This window comes from Choloepus didactylus, chromosome 4 (genome assembly GCF_015220235.1).
Source record: "Choloepus didactylus isolate mChoDid1 chromosome 4, mChoDid1.pri, whole genome shotgun sequence".
Classification (NCBI taxonomy): domain Eukaryota; kingdom Metazoa; phylum Chordata; class Mammalia; order Pilosa; family Megalonychidae; genus Choloepus; species Choloepus didactylus.
Genome location: NC_051310.1, coordinates 106,485,716 through 106,505,238, shown reverse-complemented (window position 1 = coordinate 106,505,238; position 19,523 = coordinate 106,485,716). Strand labels below are relative to the sequence as shown.

Genomic DNA, 19,523 nt, shown 5'->3' with positions numbered 1-19,523 from the left:
AATAGCATGATAAATGAACTAGACTAAACAGACATTTATAGAACATTGCACCCCACAACAGCAGGGTACACATTTTTCTCAAGTGCTCATGGATCATTCTCCAGGACAGACCACACATTGGGTCACAAAGCAAGTCTCAATAAGTTTATGAAGATTGAAATTATACAAAACACTCTCAGATCATAATGGAATGAAGTTGGAAATCAGTAACAGGTGAAAGGCAGGAAAATTCACAAATGTATGGAAGCTGAATAATACACTCTTAAACAACCAGAGGATAAGGTAAGAAATTGTAAAATAAATCAGTAAATATCTCAAGACAAATGAAAATGAGAACACAACATATCAAAACTTATGGGATGCAGCAAAAGCAGTGCAGAGAGGGAAATTTATTGCCCTAAATGCCTACATTAAAAAAGAAGAAAGAGCAAAAATAGAGGACTTAACTGCTCACCTGAAGGAACTAGAGAAAGAAGAGCAAACTAATCTCAAAGCAAACAGAAGGAAAGAAATAACAAATATTAGAGCAGAAATAAATGAAACTGAGAACATGAAAACAACATGAGAATCAACAAAACCAGAAGATCCTTGAGAAAATCAATAAAATTGATGGACCCTTAGCTAGTCTAACAGAGAGAGAGACAAAGAGAGAGAGAGAGAGAGAGAGAGAGAGAGAGAGAGAGAGAGAGAGAGAATGCAAATAAATAAAATCAGAAATGGGAGTGGGGACATAACTACTGACTCCAGAGAAATAAAGGAGATAAGGTGAAGATACTATGGAGCAACTACATGCCAACAAAACTAGACAATTTAGACCAAATGGATCACTTCTTAGAAAAGCATGAATAACCAACAAATAGAAGACCTCAACAAACCAATCACAAGTAAAGAGATGGAATTAGTTATCAAAAACCTCCCAAAAAAGTTAAGTCCAGGACCAAATGGCTTCCATGTGAATTCTACCAAGCATTCAACAAAGAATTAGTACCAATCCTGCTCAAACTCTTCAAAAAAATTGAAGAGGAAGGAAAGCTACCTAACTCATTCTATGTCGCGAACATTACCCTAATACCAAAGCCAGACAAAGATACTACAAGAAAAAAAAAATTACAGCCCAATCTCTCTAATGAATATAAATGCAAAAATCCTCAACAAAATGCTTGCAAACTGAATCCAGCAGCACTGTAAAAGAATTATACACCATGACCAAGTGGGTTTTATTAAATATGCAACAGTGGTTCAGCACAAGAAAATCAATTAATGTAATACACCACATCAGTAAATCAAAGGGGAAAAAACCACATGATCATCTCAATTGCTGCAGAAAAGGCATCAGACAAAATAAATTAAGTCAAGTTAATAGTGATCCCTCAAGTCTTCTATATCTTTTTAAATTATCTGTCTTTTCATCCTCTAATAACTAAGAGAGGTACGCTCAAGTTTGCAAATATAATTACAGATGGGTTCATTACTTCTTCTAGTTCTATCAATATAGAGTTCACATATTTTGAAGTTCTATTGTTGGGTGAATCCACAATTAGGTCTGTCATGTCTTCTTGAATGGACCGTTTTATCTTTTGATAGCTCTCTTTATCTCTGGTAATTTTCACTGTTCTGAAGTCTACTTTGTCTGACATTACTACAGCCACTCTAGTTTCTTTTGATTAGTGTTTTCACAGTATATTTTCTTCATACTATAACTTTAACCCTTTCGTATCATTATATTCAAAGAGAGTTTCTTGCAGATAGCATATGTTTGGGTCTTATTATATTATCCATCCTGACAATACTTCCTTTTAACTGGGGTGTTTAGAGCATTTACATTTAATGTAATTATTAATATGGTAGGATTTAGATCTACCATTTTATTTTCTGTTTGCTGTTTGTCCCCTCCTTTTTGTTCCTCGATTCCTCCTTTTGAAGCTTTCCTATTTATGAAGATATTAAGGTATTCTGTATTAATTTATTTTTTGGCTGTTTTAGCTATCTCTCTTTGAATTACAATTTTTTGGTGGTTCCTCTAGGGATTAATATATGCAAACCTAAGTTGTCACAGTCTCCTGAGAGCTAATATTTTACTACTTTCAGCAAAACCATACCAACCCCAGTTATTATTGTTATATGTATTACAACAACACCTTGCTTACATTTACATGCTCTTTTCTTTCATAAACGTTATTGCCTTTAATATGCATAAAATAAAATGATTAAATCTTAAGTACAGCTTGATGAATTTTCACCAAAGAAACATACTCTTGTAACCAGAGCCTAAATCAATAAAGAAAATATTATCAGAACTTTAGAAGCCCCTTTGTGTCCTGTCCCACTGAATTTAGCAAGGTCAATATACATAAGCTAACTGCCACATACTCCCACCAAAGATATCCACTATTCTGACTTCTAATGTAAAAAGTTAGTTTTGTATGCTTTAAAATTTATATAAATAGAAAAATACACATTGTACTATTTTGTGTTTCTTGAATATAATTATATTTTATTCTTTTTCAGTGCTATATAGTAGTGATCCACTATATGACTACATTACAATTACATTATCCATTTACAGATGCATATTTTGTTGTTCCAGTTCAGGCAACAAACAACTAGAGATGCTTTTTTATTGTTCCAGTTTAAACTACTATGAATAAAGCTGATTTGAAATACTAACGGTGAGAAAACAAAACGACATTTCTTTACAGAAGGAGGGCATTTCCAGTGGCAGACAACCCTTCGTGAGTTCTGTGATTTCATTTTGTCAAAACTATGCTTTCATAAGAAGGGCATGGAGTTAGACACCTGGGTGCCATCCATCTCCACCAGTTACAAGTTGCTCAGTTATTCAGTTTCCCTGCCTGTGCAATAATCACAATAGTAGTTATTCCACAGAATTACTGGGGAAAAAAGTGGATGATGCCTTCACCCTGACCTACACCACTCACTAGCCTCTCCCTCGGGCTGACCATCCAACCACATTACCTCCTCCCCAATTCCCTCCCCCCAACATTCCCAGTCTTCCCAAAACCCATCATCTAAATGTGTAAATATTTACTAAGGGGGTTGGAAAATATTGTATATGACACATATGGTCACTATTTCTGTATGACAGATGATTTCATTTGTTTTTTTCTCTGTATTTTCTAAATAATCAGTAATTAACTTATTACGTTTTTAATAATGTAGCAATACATTAGAAACATTAAAGATGACTTTTTTTGCAAAAGTTAAATACAATATACATGAATGTGATTAAGAATTTCAGGAATATGTGAAGGTCCTGAATTTTAGGGGATTTTAAAGGACATGACAGAACTATTACTATAACTTTTTATTGTAGTAGCTATATTGTACTCTTCTGACTAAATAAGGAATTTGGTATATAGGCACCTAAAAAGATCCAAGCTAAGAAAACCAAGGACACTCAGCAGCTTAATGATACTACCCTTCATAATCATGAGATACCAGATATCAAGCTTACCAAGTTACTTTTAGATCAGAATTTGGCTTCCTGTGTTGATTTGCTAATTAGGGAAGACGTGCTAACGAACTAATAATTGTATCAAGTTTGCTTTTGACTCATCTTTCTCACTGTATATTAATAAATTTTGATAATTTTAAATAGCAATGTTTATAATCTATCAGTCAACATGATTTTTCTTCCTACAATCCATTCAACTTGTAGTTTTTGTAAAACTACAAACTGAACAGTCAAGCTTTGGAATGCGAGGAAAGCACTAAAGTACAGAAAGACTTGCCTAAACAACACTTCTCTTTCTTGTTACTACCCAATCAAATACCATTAATTCATAAGATTATTAATAAAGATTTTAAAAAATTCATGGCAGAGATTCTTTTATGCTTGATTGCCTTTTCTTTAAGTTTAAGAGCATATAGTTAGCTATTTGGCCCTTTGGTCTTGCTTTCTTTTTCTATTTTATTCCTTTATTTAATAAGAAAGTATGTGATCAAACTGCCTTAAAAAAGCAAATTTTTCTCTCAGTCTAGGAAAATCATCTGAAATAAAATGACACTTTTAAGCCCACAGTTTGATACTGTTTCTTTGATATAAACATGAGGTAGAGTAAAATTATGTAATGTATTGTTACCAACCTCATTTTCTGCTTATTTTCATAAATATATGAATTTATGAAATAAGTAGAACCTTAGAGAGTGATAATTAGAGAAGAAAAGGAAGAGGTAATTAGAGAAATATTGTGAAAACAGCTATTCTGGAAATTACCTTGTTAATTTATTACTAATCATAATTATTCCTAAATGCTCAATCACAGTAAAAGGACCTGCATTTCTGTGTATACAAAACTAAAATAAACAAACAGAAAAAATAACCAACAATCCCATTTAGTTCAATATTGATGGCAGCAATATGAGGTTTAAACATATGCAGAAAAGAACATATCACTGTGCTAGCAATGATTATTAATGCTGTTTAAAGGCAGATTTGTTTATAATACCACTTTTCTGATGCCTTTTACCTCAAATGAAAGTACTGAATTACTCTGGATATCCACTATTCAGAGATATTAGAATGATAAACAAAAGGACATGACTTTTTTCAGTCTCTGGTACCTCTCTCCAAAAAGACTATATTAGAACATTGCTTTTTAGTCCCAGGAATCACATCTCATTCTGGTATTTCACAGATCATTTTGAGTTTTTAACACCTATCTGCTATAAGTAAAAAGAAAGAAAAGAAACAGATGCTTATTTGTTATAAGTAAACTAGGAAATAACCTGAAACTGGGCACTGATGCTGGGAGGTTTCTTCTTCTTGTGCAAGTGAAGAAGAGACTTGGTAATGCGATCTTGTAGGGTCAGTCTGGTAAGGTGCTTTAAAGAATTAACCTCTAGCAAGTGCTGAAAAGAAAAAAAAAACAAAACAAAAAACATCAAATTCATCTATAAATTAATCTAAGAATACGATTTTAAAAATCTACGCTAGTTTTCTTACATTGTTTCCTACCTCTAATGACTGGTGAATATGGAAGACTGATATTCAACATCTGTTCTACCCTCCTTAGCTGGGAAGCTAAAAAACAAAACCATATTTCCGAAATTCTCTTGCATCTAGGGTCTGGATGTGATTCAGATCCACCAATCAAATGCCCACACATGAAACTAGGAAGATAAAATTGAGGCAGATACCTTTTATTATGCCTAAGCGTCACTTCCAGAGAACTTTTGTTGCTCAGATGTGGCCTTTTTCTAAGCCCAACTCTGCAAATAAATTCATTACCCTCCCCCCTAAGTGGCACATGACTCCCAAGGGTGTGAGTCTCCCTGACAATATGGGACATGACTCCCAGGGATGAGCCTGTCCCTGGCATCGGGGGATTGAGAATGCCTTCTTGACCAAAGGGGGAAAAAGAAATGTAACAAAATAAGGTTTCAATGGCTAAGAGATTACAAACAAGAGTTGAGAGGCTGTTCTGGGGGTTACTCTTATGCAAGTTTCAGCTAGATATTGCACAGTGCCACAGTGTGCAAGATATTGTACAAGCCCCAACCAACAGTATTCCCAAAAACTTTAAAGAAAACCCAGGTCTCCATCTGAGACTCTATAATAAAGTTTCACTCACTAAGTTTATTCTTCAGAAACTTAAAACCTTCAGATCGTTCCTATGCCAAATTAGTCCCTGAACCCAGAGACACCAGTCTCTTCAAGAACATCGAAGAGGTGCATCCCCCTTCCCCATAATGTTGACACCCCTTTTCAATATGAACAAGTTAGAGTGGTCATTGCCTAGGTATATCTGAAGAATGAAATAGTGAAGAAATGAGAGGGAGGAGTAGGAATAGACAAGATAGGATTTAACGGAGGATTGTGACTACTGAATCATTATATAAATATTTCTTTTTAGTCTCTAGAATATTGGAATGGCTAGAAGGAAATGAATGAAATTATGGAATTGTAACCCATACCATACTTTGTAATTTGCTCTAAAACTAGTTAAAATGTACTTTGAAAATTATCACTTTTCTGTATATATGCTATTTTTCACAATAAAAAAATGCTAAAAAAAAAACTGAGGCAGAAGCCTTTGCTACTAACTTGTGCTTCTGCTGGCAAGCAGGCTTATAAAGGTGCTTTAGTTTTCAGTGGTCCTCAATGTCCAGGCACTAACTTGGAAGTGTTGAAAAGCAGAGTGCAGAGCATCTGTGTTGTCATAGCAACTCTACTAAATGCAGCTTAGCCATGGAGCCAGTAGTTGTAGGTGGTATGTGCCTGGAACCAACAGCTGCAATGGTGGCTTATTTGAGAACTGTTTTAGCCAATCACAATGTAATTTTATAAATCACACTACTGTTAAAAAAGTAAATTTGTCAACAGAAAGACTGTATCTATACTGATGTAGAATTATGTAATGTGATTCAAAATGTAGTGAAGCTGTTATTTGTCTGAGAAATACAAGACTGAGTTAAAAGCATGACATATTTAAAGGTCTAAAAAATATTGATTTTGACATTATAAGTATTGAAGAAATACAAACTTTCAAGTCACAAAAAAGTACAATATACATTCAAACAATGGTAATTAAGAAAAAATATCTCCAACAAATGACAAAGGCTTATTGTCTGTATATAAAAAGAACTTTCAAAAATATGCATACCCCTCTCTCTCTAGCTAAGCCAATTTGGCAGGTGAAATCACTACCCTCCCTCTACATGGGATCTGACACCCAAGGGAGTAAATCTCTCTGGCAATGTGGAATCTGACTCCTGGGGAGGAATCTAGACCTGGCATTGTGGGATGGAGAACATCTTCTTGACCAAAAGGGGGATGTGAAAGGAAATGAAATAAGTTTCAGTGGCAGAGAGATTCCAAAACGAGCTGAGAGGTCACTCTGGTGGGCACTCTTACACACAATATAGACAACTCTTTTTAGGTTCTAATGAATTGGAATAGCTAGCAGTAAATACCTGAAACTATCAAACTACAACCCAGAACCCTTGAATCTTGAAGACGATTGTATAAAAATATAGCTTATGAGTGGTGACAATGTGATTGGGAAAGCCATATGGACCACACTCCCCTTTGTCCAGTGTATGGATGGATGTGAAGAAAAATGAGGGCAAAAAAAAAAAGGCACCCAGTGTTCTTTTTTACTTTAATTGTTATTTTTCACTTTAATTTTATTCTTATTATTTTTGTGTGTGTGGTAATGAAAATGTTCAAAAATTAATTTTGGTGATGAACGCACAACTATATAATGGTACTGTGAACAACTGAATGTATGCTTTGTATGACTGCATGGTATGTGAATATATCTCAATAAAAATGAAAAAAAAATATGCATACCATGATGAAAAATGATCAGGATACCTGATTAGTCAATTCTCAAATGAAGTATAAATGGCAAATAACATAATGACAACAAAAAGCCTCACCTATTACTTAAGAAATATAAAATTTTCTTTTAAAGAGACTTCTACATATCAGATTGACACACACAATAAGACTGACAAAACCCTGTGTGTATAGGAGGATACAAAAAAACGGGCAAATATATGTACTGCTCTTAAGAATACAACTAGGCATAAAGAGATTATCAAACAAGGTCTCAATGTTATTTATCACTACATTCTTCAAAATAGTTAAGAATTGTAAACAACAGAGATATGCAGTTATATGAATTATTTAAATGAACACTGATCATCCACATAACTGAATACTATACAGCTCAGAGATACTGCACACATATTTACCGACATAGAAAAATATGTGCAACTACCACTGACCAAAAAAAAGCCACACTAAACAATATTTATGTAAGATGGTATGTTTGAATGCATTTTAGAGTGTTTTTACACTTAATTTTTCTTAGCATTTTTGATTTCTCACAAGAAGGTAGATTACATATTCAGAAAAAATTATTTTTACATCTTCAAAATTCAGTTAGAAGAAGTTTATAGGTTATCTTTAAGTAAAAACAAAGTAGTATTGAAGCCTAAAATGAAGTTCCCCCCAAATACTTAACATACTTCTGAGAAAAAAGACCTTGGAAATAAAGTTTTAGTTTTACAAACCATATCTAAAACAGTAGCAAAATAAATTATTAAATATCTGTCATTGTGTGAAAATATCTGTCATCTGGACTGTGGCAAATACAAATAATTATAATAAAGGTCACTTCCTTCAAGAACTTTAATTAGAAAAGTTAAAAAAAGAAAAACATATTAATTTTTGCCTTAGAGTCTTTCCAATTGTTTCATTTATTGGAAACTATAACCAGACCTTCACATGGCATTCAACTTGCAGGTTTACACTGATCATCCACATAACTGAATACTATACAGCTCAGAGATACTGCACACATATTTACTGACAAGTTAAAGCCTCACAAAGTAGCCCACCCCCATATCAGTAACATATCACCTCATTTCCCTCATGGTATATAGATCATCTGAATTGTCTAAATTTTTTTTTTCATTTATTTGTTTGCTTGTATATGGTCTTTCTTCTCTCTAGAAGATAAGCTTCAGAAGAATGAAGACTTTATACAGGTGATCCCTGTACCCCCAATGCTTACAACTGTGCCTGGGTCTCAATAAAAATTAGTCTGAATGAATGAATGAATGAATGTTAGCAACTAAGAATTCTTGAGCAATGCTTTCCTTAAAAAACTGAAGACCAGACCTCTGCCCATAAAATTCAGCATGAATATATCAAGCAACAAATACTCACAGAGTAATTAATTACTACAGATCAGGCTATTATCTAGGTGGTAGGGATACACTGCTTTCAAATATAGTTTGAAACAGATTACAAGGACATTAAAAAATAAATGGTAAATAAAGGATACTTAGATTCATGAAGAAGATAAAGTGGGGCAAAAGGGGAAAGGGAGATAAGGCAGAATAGAACAAGATAGGAAGAGAGGCTAAGAGGGCAAGGGAGAGAGGAATCCAGTTAGGTGACAGCTGCAAAAATCTAAGCATGATGTAACAAAAACCTAGAATTAGAATGAGGGCCATAGATCCAGAGAAAAAGGTATCAGAGTTAATTCATTTCTTAGGCCTTCAGATTATTATCTACTGAATTCCTTTCTAAACCATCATCAATGATCAGTTTATTCAGATTATTATCAATTAATTCTTTTTAAATAATTATTAACTGTTTACTGTGGAAAATGCTATAGACACAAAGGTTAGTAAGATATTATTTATGTTCTTGAAGAGGACTACAATGGATAATAAAATTAGCTCCTAATTTTGAACCTGAGTGGAAGGGATGCCATATGCTAAAATCACTTTGAGTATGAAGTTTGGGTATCAAAGCAGAAACATACAACAGTGCAACTGTCAGTAAAAGACAGGAACTTAAAAAGATATGACAAGTCAGAAAAGGAGATGCAATAAAAGTGACTGTTCTAAGCCACGAGAGAGAATAAATTCTAAGAAAGAAAAGGGGAAAATGAGATAAAACAGATCTATATTAACAAAGGGCTCCTAAAAGGTTATATTTGTTAAAAATTTGTCTGTTCAACTATTCAGGATTATAAAAATAAAGCATTCTGAAACCTACTTATCAATAAAATGAGGTTCTAGAAGTGTCCCTAATATAGGTCACTGAATAGTATTTCCAAAGGCTACAGAAGTTGTAAGGCTGCAGGCAATAATGCTTCACATGGCAAGGTAGGAGAGGGGTTGAAGATATCACAAAAGAGCAAAAGAAAAAACAAGCTCAGATTATCCATACTTTTGTTGACTCTTTCCACATCATATATAATGCTGGTTTAAAGCAACAAAAACATCTTATTTAACTAAAGATCATGATTAATGAGGATGTAGGAGCTACGACTATCTTTTATTTTTTTGTTAACATATGCATGTCTTACCTTGGTCCAAAATGGACTGAAAAAAGCAAAACATTCATTAATCATAATTTTTTAAAATGAAGGATATCTAAACAAGAGTAGGAAAGTAAAATGAAGAGTGAGGTTACTAAATAAACCACATACCATGGATATATATATGCATGTGTGCGTGTGTATGTAAATATGTAATTATATGCCACAAATTCAGCTCTAAAATTTCTAGTAGCAAATATGAAGGAAAATACTTATTATTTACTGACTTCTAGTCATATACCAAACACATATCTCTAATCCTAAATATATCATTCCCATCATTATACATGAGCAGACGGAGGTTAAGACAAGATAGAGAACTTACACCAAAAATCACAGATCCAGAATATGAATGTAGGTCAATTTGTCTCTAAACCCTACACTCTCATAGGCTAGCATGTTCTTGCTCTAATTTTAAATATATTATATATATATATATATATTTGTTATTGTACAAGGCAGACTAAATAAACAAACAAAAAGCTACATTTAATTTAAAAAAAGAAAGAAATGGAATGCTTATTATCAAATAAAATTATTTATTTCAGAAGTATCCAACATATTCATGTTGGCATCATATGACATTTACTGAGAAGTTATTCATTTGAGGAGAGTGAAAAAAACAGTGCAAATAGTTAGGCCCCACAGGTGGCACTCAAATACTAAAAGACTAAAGAGACAGGAAGGAAAAAAAGGAAAACAAGTAAACAGATCAAGATGTTTGAAAAAAAAATGTGTCTCTCCTTTTTTCTTTACATAGTATTTTTTGTAATAAGAACATAATCACAAACCAAATAATTTTTCTTTATGCTTTGTAGTTTAAAACAATATTTACTACTACCAGAAACAACATAAGCAGTGCAATAAATTTTCTTAAGATGACTTAAGTAAAAGCAGCAATAAAGACATATCAATTTTCTTGTATCTTGGATTAAAGAATCACTAGGAGAATTAATAGCTCTTTGTCAGTTCATTTAAAATTCTAACATTTACTAACAAGGTTACACATAATAGGATTCCCTGGTTGGGAAGGTATAATAGAAACAAACACTTATTAAGATCTTTTTTTCCTTAGTAAATTCAATAAATATTTTTGCATTATCTCTGCACAGACAATGTAAAGCAGATCCGCAAATTATGGCCTGTGGGCCAAATTCTGTGCACTGCTTTTGTAGGTTATGTATGGTTGGGAAAAAAATCAAAAGAAAAATATTATGTCATGGATGGCAAGCAAAAAATTATATGAAATTCACATCTCAGTGTCCATAAATAAAGTTTTATTAGAACACAACTCATTTAGTTAGGTAATGTTTATGACTGTATTTGTGCTACAATAGCAGAGCTGAGGAGCTATGAAAGAGATCATAGGCATGTGCAGCCTATCGATCTGGTCTCTTACAAAAAAACGGTGCCAACTCTGGTAATACATGATGAGGGTTAGGCATTATTTTAAAATCAGATAGAATTCTGAATTTGATCTTAATCTGGCTCAAGGAGAAATGGAACATCTTATGTAAAAAGGCAATTACTCCACAAATATTTACATTTACATTTACATTCAGAAGCTTTTCAAACACTGGGGATATATCAAAAATAAACATTTACCTGAAGCATTAAATTTGGCCATTTCACGACAGCCAAGTGAATGCACCCAATCCCTATTTTGGATACAAATAAAGTATTCCTTTGTCTTTGATTTATAAAGATTGTTTGCATGAGTAATAAAACTATGCAGTTTTTCACAATACTTACCTTTGGAAGGGCAGACTTGGATTTCAAGTTTTTGTTTCTCCTACAGAGGAAATCATACATTAGAAAAAATTACTGTAGAGATGAATGATTTCAAGGTCTCTAATTACATAACATTATATACTCGTTTCCAAGAATGTAGGTTCTCTATATGAAAACAACTGCCTTCAATCAAGCAGGCACCTCAGAAAGGATGGGTAAGCATGGAAAGGAGAAGGAGTAGAGATGCCTGCCCCATAATACAAGTATAAGCGGATTCTAGTGTGATAATTACTAACATAATGTTGTACATGTCTAAGCTCAAGTGTCATTTTCTTTTGGACATGAGTGGGGCTCTAATTTCTTATGCCTGTTTATTTCAAAACTTTACTAGAGTTTTATTTCTGTTATTTTAAAACTTTAAATGAAATGCCTAATTTCATAATTGTTTAAAATAATGTTTTCTCATTAGAACTTATGCTTTTCCATTTTTGGAAATCAAAAATTCTCTTCTATTATTTTTTTTTTCTTACTTACTAAATTTGCTCATGAACATAGCTACTGAGCCAGAAAGAATTAGACTTGAATCTAAGCTCTATCACCTCCTAACATGATTTTAACCTCTCTAAACTTTGGTGTCATTATGTAATAATGTCAAATGAGGGTGATAATACAACCTACCCCTTAGAGTTGTTGTGAGAATTAAATGAGTTAACGTACATTTTAGTGTATAGCAAGCCCTACTTAAATTCAACCTGTTAATACTATTAAGCGATGACTTGGATAGGGATTAAGGAGTATAATTCACTGACACTTCTGGCTAGTGGTAAAATATATATATATATATATATATATATAAACATGCTTGGCAAGTGGAATATGTTGATGCTTAGCTAAGAACATTTTACTGCTCCACCATGCATAGTTATATTGATGTCTTCTATGATCACATAATGAGGAATGGCAGGCTTGGTTAACTGCCATACACCAATATATATGGTTATAGTCACCATTTATAGGGGATTTCCCTGCCCGATTTATTAGGACTGCCAGAATTAAGGGAGAATTGTGATAAAGACTGGGAATCCTATAAAGAGCAGCCAGGTTTTTCTCTTTAGGGGAGGAGGGTCTGTCAAAGAGCAAAAAGGAAACACCTCCATAATGAGTTTATTTAACTATAATTCTCCTGCATTATGCTGTGAGAGATTCATAGCACTAAATATTCATAGCACTAAATATTGACTAAGTACTTTGGAGTTTTATTTCACTCAAAATTCTACAAAGGGGAATGATGCTTTATCATCTCTCCTCTTCATTTTCTCAGCATGGAAATTTAAACCAGTCATAAAAAGCAACCTACTCACCAATGCAAGGTGTTAATAATAGGATGGCATGTGGATGGAATCCTATATTTTATGCATGATTGTTTTGTAAATGTACAATTTCTCTAATAATAATAATAAAAAAAGCAACCTACTCCTCAAAAAGTTAAACCAGAACCACCATATGATCCAGCAATCCCACTTCTAGGTCTAAATCTAAAAGAAATGAAAACTAAGGACTGGAATAGATTTTGTAAACCAATGTTCATAGCAGTGTTAGCACAATAGCCAAAAGATGGAAGCAACCCAAATATCCCCAGCAGATGAATGGATAAACAAAATGTTGTATATACACACAATGCAATATTACTCAGCCTTAAAAAGAAGTGAAGCTCATGTGACAACAAGGATGAACTGTGAAGTCATTAGGTTGAATGAAATAAGTCAGACACAAAGAAACAAATATTGAATGATTCCACTTATATAAAATAGCTAGAATATGCAAATTCATGGTGACAGAAAGTAGAAATGAGTTACCAGGGGTAGGGGAGAGGGGAAATGGGGAATTAATGCATAATGGATATAGGATTTCTTTTAGGGGTTATGGAAGAGTTCTAGTTATGGATGGTGATGAGGGTGGCACATTGTGAATGTGATTAATCCCACTGAATGGTATGCTTTGGAGTGGAAAAGATGGGGAAGTTTATGTTGGATATATGCTTCCACAATTAATTAAAAAAAAAAAAAAAAGCAACAAAACTGACAATGGCAATTAAACGCAGGACATGATCCTAGACTGGATCTCACATTGGAGGAAAAGGCCCAAAAGGACATTATTGGGAGAACTGAAAAAACTGGAATATAACCTGTAAGTTTTCTATCAATATTAACTTTTTTTGAACTTGATAACTTCACTTAAGGTGGTTACGTAAGTGAATATCCTTGTTCTTAGGAAATGTACAAGGAAGTATTGTGTTCAAGGAGTACAACGTATAAAGCCTTCTCTCACAAGGTTTAGAAAACAGATACATAGCTAAATGGATAGACGGATAGAAAGATATAGCAAATGTAGTAAAATGTTAAAAGTTGGCAGATATGGATATAGGGGGGCTGGTATGCTAGAGTTCTCTCTGGGTTTTGTATTATTTTTGCAACTGTCCTGTAAGTTTGAAATTATTTCAAATTAAAATGTAAAAAAAAAAAAAAAAAGCCACAACGAAAACACATTATTGATAGCATACTAACGTGAGAATTCCATGAGCTCTCTCCAGGAGTTTGCTGCTAACTGAATTAACAAAGATACCACCTTTATCAAGCAAGGAGTTACTACTTGATAGTCTGCTCTGCCGGAATCCAGTTCTCCCATTCCAGGCAATATCAAAGGTATCACTGTAAAGAAAAAAATAGAGTACAATTTGCTCTAGTTAATTAAGACATCAGGTCACGCTTTATTGTACCTAAATAAATAATAAGTAATACAGAACTTTAAACATTAAAGTTATAATTTAGAAAAAACACAAAGCCAGCAGAAAATGGTATTATCAGAGAGATTACCAATCAATTGGAACTTACCTTTTACTCATTCAAAATAAAAAATGTCTATGGATTCTGGCCCAAGAGGAAATAAAAAAATGTGCAAATACATGAAAACAACATATACCTGATATCACTAAATACATTGTTAATCACTGAACAATCAGTAGACAATATAATGACTACATTTTAATATGTATTATAGTATAATATAATAGCATAAATTCTTGTTAGATATTAGTACTTCCAAATGCTACTGCAAGAATTTACAATTCAAATAGGCCTTCCCATCCTATGGAGTATCTAATTTATTCCTGGGAAGTCTTATTTACTCACTCATGTACCCACCAAATTTATAAAGTTCCTACTATGTGCTGGGCACTATTCTAGGCACTGGAGATAATGAAAAAAAAAAGAAAGAGAAAAAATTATCAGTAATTATATAATATAAGGAGTTAATGGGAGACATTCTAGGTTACAATGTTAGACTGAACACATTTGGTTCCTACCAGAAACCCCATAAAAACACTAATAAAACCATTTTTGAAAGAACACATAAGAATAAAGAGAATAAGCTAAGATGCAATAAAAACAAATTTTTAAAATATGGAAAGCAGATGGATGAGCAGTAAGCCTGAGAAAGGAATCCTAAATTGGTTGTGGGGAAAGTTGAGAAGAAACCCTATTTATATTTACTCTGCAGAACCCCCAAAAGAATCCAGAGTTGGGGGTATTAGGTACCTCTGGAAGTGGTGGTAAATGTGGGCTAAACATGGTAGTACTTGTTGATAGTCTTAGGCAGTACCCCACTCCCTGCCCTTGGAAATTCCGCACAACTGTGATGAAACACCCCCCAGCCCCCCACCCCACCTACCCCACCCCAGAAACTCTGCACATCTGGGATGAGCTATCGCCCCACCCTAGGAACTCTGCTAGTTCGCACTGAGCCACTCACTGCCCCAGGCCCTCAGGAATTCTGCAAGTTTGTGATAACATTTAAAAAAGTTTTAAACTCCCAAGCCCCCGCTCCCCAAGCTCCCGCTCTCAAACCAGCCAATGGAATCTTGCCAGCTACCCTCCTCCCCAAAGCAAGCACTGGGAAACTGCCAACCTAGACCTGTCAGCCTCCCCATCCCTGGACAAAGAACTTCCCACTAACCATCCTTTATAAGCCCTACTGTTGCCCTGGCGCATGGCCGGACAATAAAAGCTCCTTTGATTGAGTTTTTGTCTCTTCTCTTCCCAATTGAAAAACCTAACAGACAGTTGGTTTATAAAGCAAATGGAACTCAGACAGTCTTTCCTGAACTCCACACAGTCTGATGTCTATCTCTACTTTACCTAGGCAAGAGGATGAAAGATGGTCCATGGACTGAGCAGCACCAGGCACAACTAAGGATGAGTATACTATACAGAAGTCTCATTCCCAAAACAGGAAATAGAGAATGGAATATTGGAAATAGAGATTCACAGTTTTTTTTTGTTTGTTTTTGTTTTTTTTATCCAGTTGGCTTCCAGAATTCTGGTAGCAGGGACTATATTCTCTAGGCAGAAAATTAGAAGAAATTTTTGTGGAGATCCTGACTGGCCCAAGAGGAAAAATCCAAAGATACTATCTTCCAGGGTTTTACAACACCCACCCAATTAAGCAGAGATTCCAAATAGCTTTTCAGTGACTCAATCTTAAATATAAATAGCCAACCAAGGATCACTAACATCTGAGGAAACCTTTTTGTATGAAACACAGAGATGAAATCAAACAAACAAGACATAAAAAAGGTCAGGCAGAAAAAGGGGAAAAAAACTTTTTAAAAAGTTATTATTAATATCCTCAGAGAGCAGAGAAAATATTCCATTAAATAAGAATAGAATGCTATAAAAGAAGAAACATTCAGAAAACAAAATTAATAGCAAAACTCCTGAAAATTAAAAGCATAATAACAGACATGAAAACACAGAAGGATATGCTCATTCATTCATTCAAAGAGTACCAACTATGTGCCAATTATTGTTCTAGCACTGGGCATGCAGCAACTAACAAGTCTTGTATACAGGTAGAAGGACACAAACAATAAACACGCAAGAAAATATATTGTATGTCAGATAATGAAAGGTGCTATGGAGAAAAATTAAACAGGGAAGAAGGAAAAGAAACACCAGGAAGCTAGGCTGCTATTTTTAATAGGGTGGTCAGGGGAGGCCTCATTTAAACAGAGATGTGAAAAAGATAAGGGAGCAAGTCAAACAGTTATATGGAAGACGAGCATTCCAGGTGGAGAGAATAGCAGAAAACAAAGTCCCTGAGGCAAGAATGTTCTTGGTGAGTCAGACATATTAAGTAGGCAAGCAGGGCTAGAGTGGAGAACACAAGAGGAGAATGATAGACCATTTTACATCTTCCTTTTGGGGTAGTGTAAGGATTTTGGCTTTTATTGGGAATGCCACAGAAAGCCACAGGAGGATTTTGAGCAAAGTATTGACAGGAATCATCTTATATACTCTATCACTCTGGCTGCTATATTGAAACAGTTTGTGGGGCCAAGCATAAAATCAGGAAGATTATTTCAGGAGGCTATTGCAACAATCCTTGCAAGAGAAAATGGCTTGAATGTAGGTTATAGCTATGGAAGTAGTGAAAAGTGGCAAGAATATGGATATCATTTTACGTAGAGCTGATACATGCTGATGGACTAAATGTGGAGTGTAGGAGAAAAAGGGAATAAAGGATGACTTCAAGAATTTTTACCTGTAACAGGAGATAAAGCTGAAGGGATCATTTCTTGTAAAGCAAAATAACCAAAATCAAAACAAAACAAAAAAATGATGGAAAATCGTAAAGAAAATAGAGGATCAATCAAGGAGGCCCAATACTGAAATGATAGGGCTTTTAGTAAAGATCCTACAAGGGAGTGGGGGCTCAAGAATCTGATAGAGGCATCCACAGGAAACTTACAGCAAACAACATGCTCAACGATGAAATACTGGGAGATTTTCCCTAAGATGAGGAATAAGAAAAGGATGTCCATTCTTGCCAATTCTATTCAACATCGTACTGAAGATTCTAGCAGGGGAAATTGGGCAAGAAATAAAAAACATCAAGGCTGGAAAGGAGGAAGTAAACCTATATTAGCATATGACATGATCTTATATGTAGAAAATTCTAAGTAACCCACTGGAAAAGTATCAGAACTAATAAGACGCTCAATAAAGTTAAAAAATTAATTATATTTCTATACAATAGCAATGAACAATCCAAAAATGAAAGAAAAAAACAAAAACAAAAACAAAAAAGTCCCATTCCCAATAGCATCAAGAAGAATATAACACTTAGGAATAAGTTTAACAAAAGAAGTGCAAGACTTGTAAAACAAACAAAACAAAACAAAAAAAAATTGTTGAAATAAAAAAAATGGTATAAATAAGTGGAAAGGTATCCCATATTGATGGCTCAGGAGTCCAAATGCTTTTAAGATAGTAATACATCCAAAATGATAACAGATTCAATGAATTACTATCAAAAACCATGCTGTCTTTTTTGCAGAAATTGACAAGAGGATTCTAAAAGGCATTTGGAGCGGAGGCGGGGCAAGATGGCAGACTGGTGAGCTGTATGTTTTAGTTACTCCTCCAGGAAAGTAGGTAAAAAGCCAGGAACTGCGTGGACTGGACACCACAGAGCAATCTGTCTTTGGGCATACTTCATACAACACTCATGAAAACGTGGAACTGCTGAGATCAGCGAAATCTGTAAGTTTTTGCGGCCAGGGGACCCGCGCCCCTCCCTGCCAGGCTCAGTCCCGGGGGAGGAGGGGCTGTCAGCTCCAGGAAGGAGAAGGGAGAATTGCAGTGGCTGCTCTCATCGGAAACTCATTCTACTGATTCAAACTCCAACCATAGATAGACTGAGGCCAGACACCAGAGACTCTGAGAGCAGCCAGCCCAGCAGAGAGGAGACAGGCATAGAAAAAAAACAACACGAAAAACTCCAAAATAAAAGCAGAGGATTTTTGGAGTTCTGGTGAACACAGAAAGGGGAAGGGCGGAGATCAGGCCTTGAGGCGCATATGCAAATCCCGAAGCAAGGCTGATCTCTCTGCCCTGGGCACTTTTCCTTAATGGCCCTGGTTGCTTTGTCTATTAGCATTTCAATAACCCATTAGATCTCTGAGGAGGGCCCTTTTTTTTTTTTTTTTTTTTTTTTTTTTTTAAATCCTTTTTGCTTTTTCTAAAACAATTACTCTAAGAAGCTCAATACAGAAAGCTTCAAAGAATTGAAATTTGGGCACGTCAAGTCAAGAGCAGAACTAAGAGAGCTCTGAGACAAAAGGCAATAATCCAGTGGCTGAGAAAATTCACTAAACAACACAACTTCCCAAGAAAAGGGGGGTGTCCGCTCACAGCCACCATCCTGGTGGACAGGAAACACTCCTGCCCATCGCCAGCCCCATAGCCCAGAGCTGCCCCAGACAACCCAGTGTGACGGAAGTGCTTCAAATAACAGGCACACACCACAAAACTGGGCGTGGACATTAGCCTTCCCTGCAACCTCAGCTGAATGTCCCAGAGCTGGGAAGGGGGAGCAGTGTGAATTAACAGAGCCCCATTCAGCCATCATTTGAGCAGACTGGGAGCCTCCCAACACAGCCCAGCAGCCCAGAACTGCCCTGGGGGGACGGCACTCACCTGCGACATAGCACAGTCATCCCTCAACAGAGGACCCGGGGTGCACAGCCTGGAAGAGGGGCCCACTTGCAAGTCTCAGGAGCCATACGCCAATACCAAAGACTTGTGGGTCAGTGGCAGAGACAAACTGTGGCAGGACTGAACTGAAGGATTAGACTATTGCAGTAGCTTTAAAACTCTAGGATCATCAGGGAGATTTGATTGTTAGGGCCACCCCCCCTCCCCGACTGCCCAGAAACACGCCCCACATACAGGGCAGGCAACACCAACTACACACGCAAGCTTGGGACACCAATTGGGCCCCACAAGACTCACTCCCCCACTCACCAAAAAGGCTAAGCAGGGGAGATCTGGCTTGTGGAGAACAGGTGGCTCGTGGACGCCACCTGCT

At 35.3% G+C, this 19,523-nt stretch overlaps 1 protein-coding gene across 1 annotated transcript in view; it reads right to left on the bottom strand.

Annotated features, from left to right (window-relative positions):
- Window positions 1–19,523, bottom strand: part of MYO9A (myosin IXA) — a 434,300-nt gene that overhangs the window by 136,208 nt on the left and 278,569 nt on the right. Inside the window, 3 exon segments of the mRNA XM_037833522.1 lie at window positions 4,750–4,872; window positions 11,619–11,658; window positions 14,162–14,305. Of these exon segments, the coding sequence (XP_037689450.1) occupies window positions 4,750–4,872; window positions 11,619–11,658; window positions 14,162–14,305 (307 nt within the window).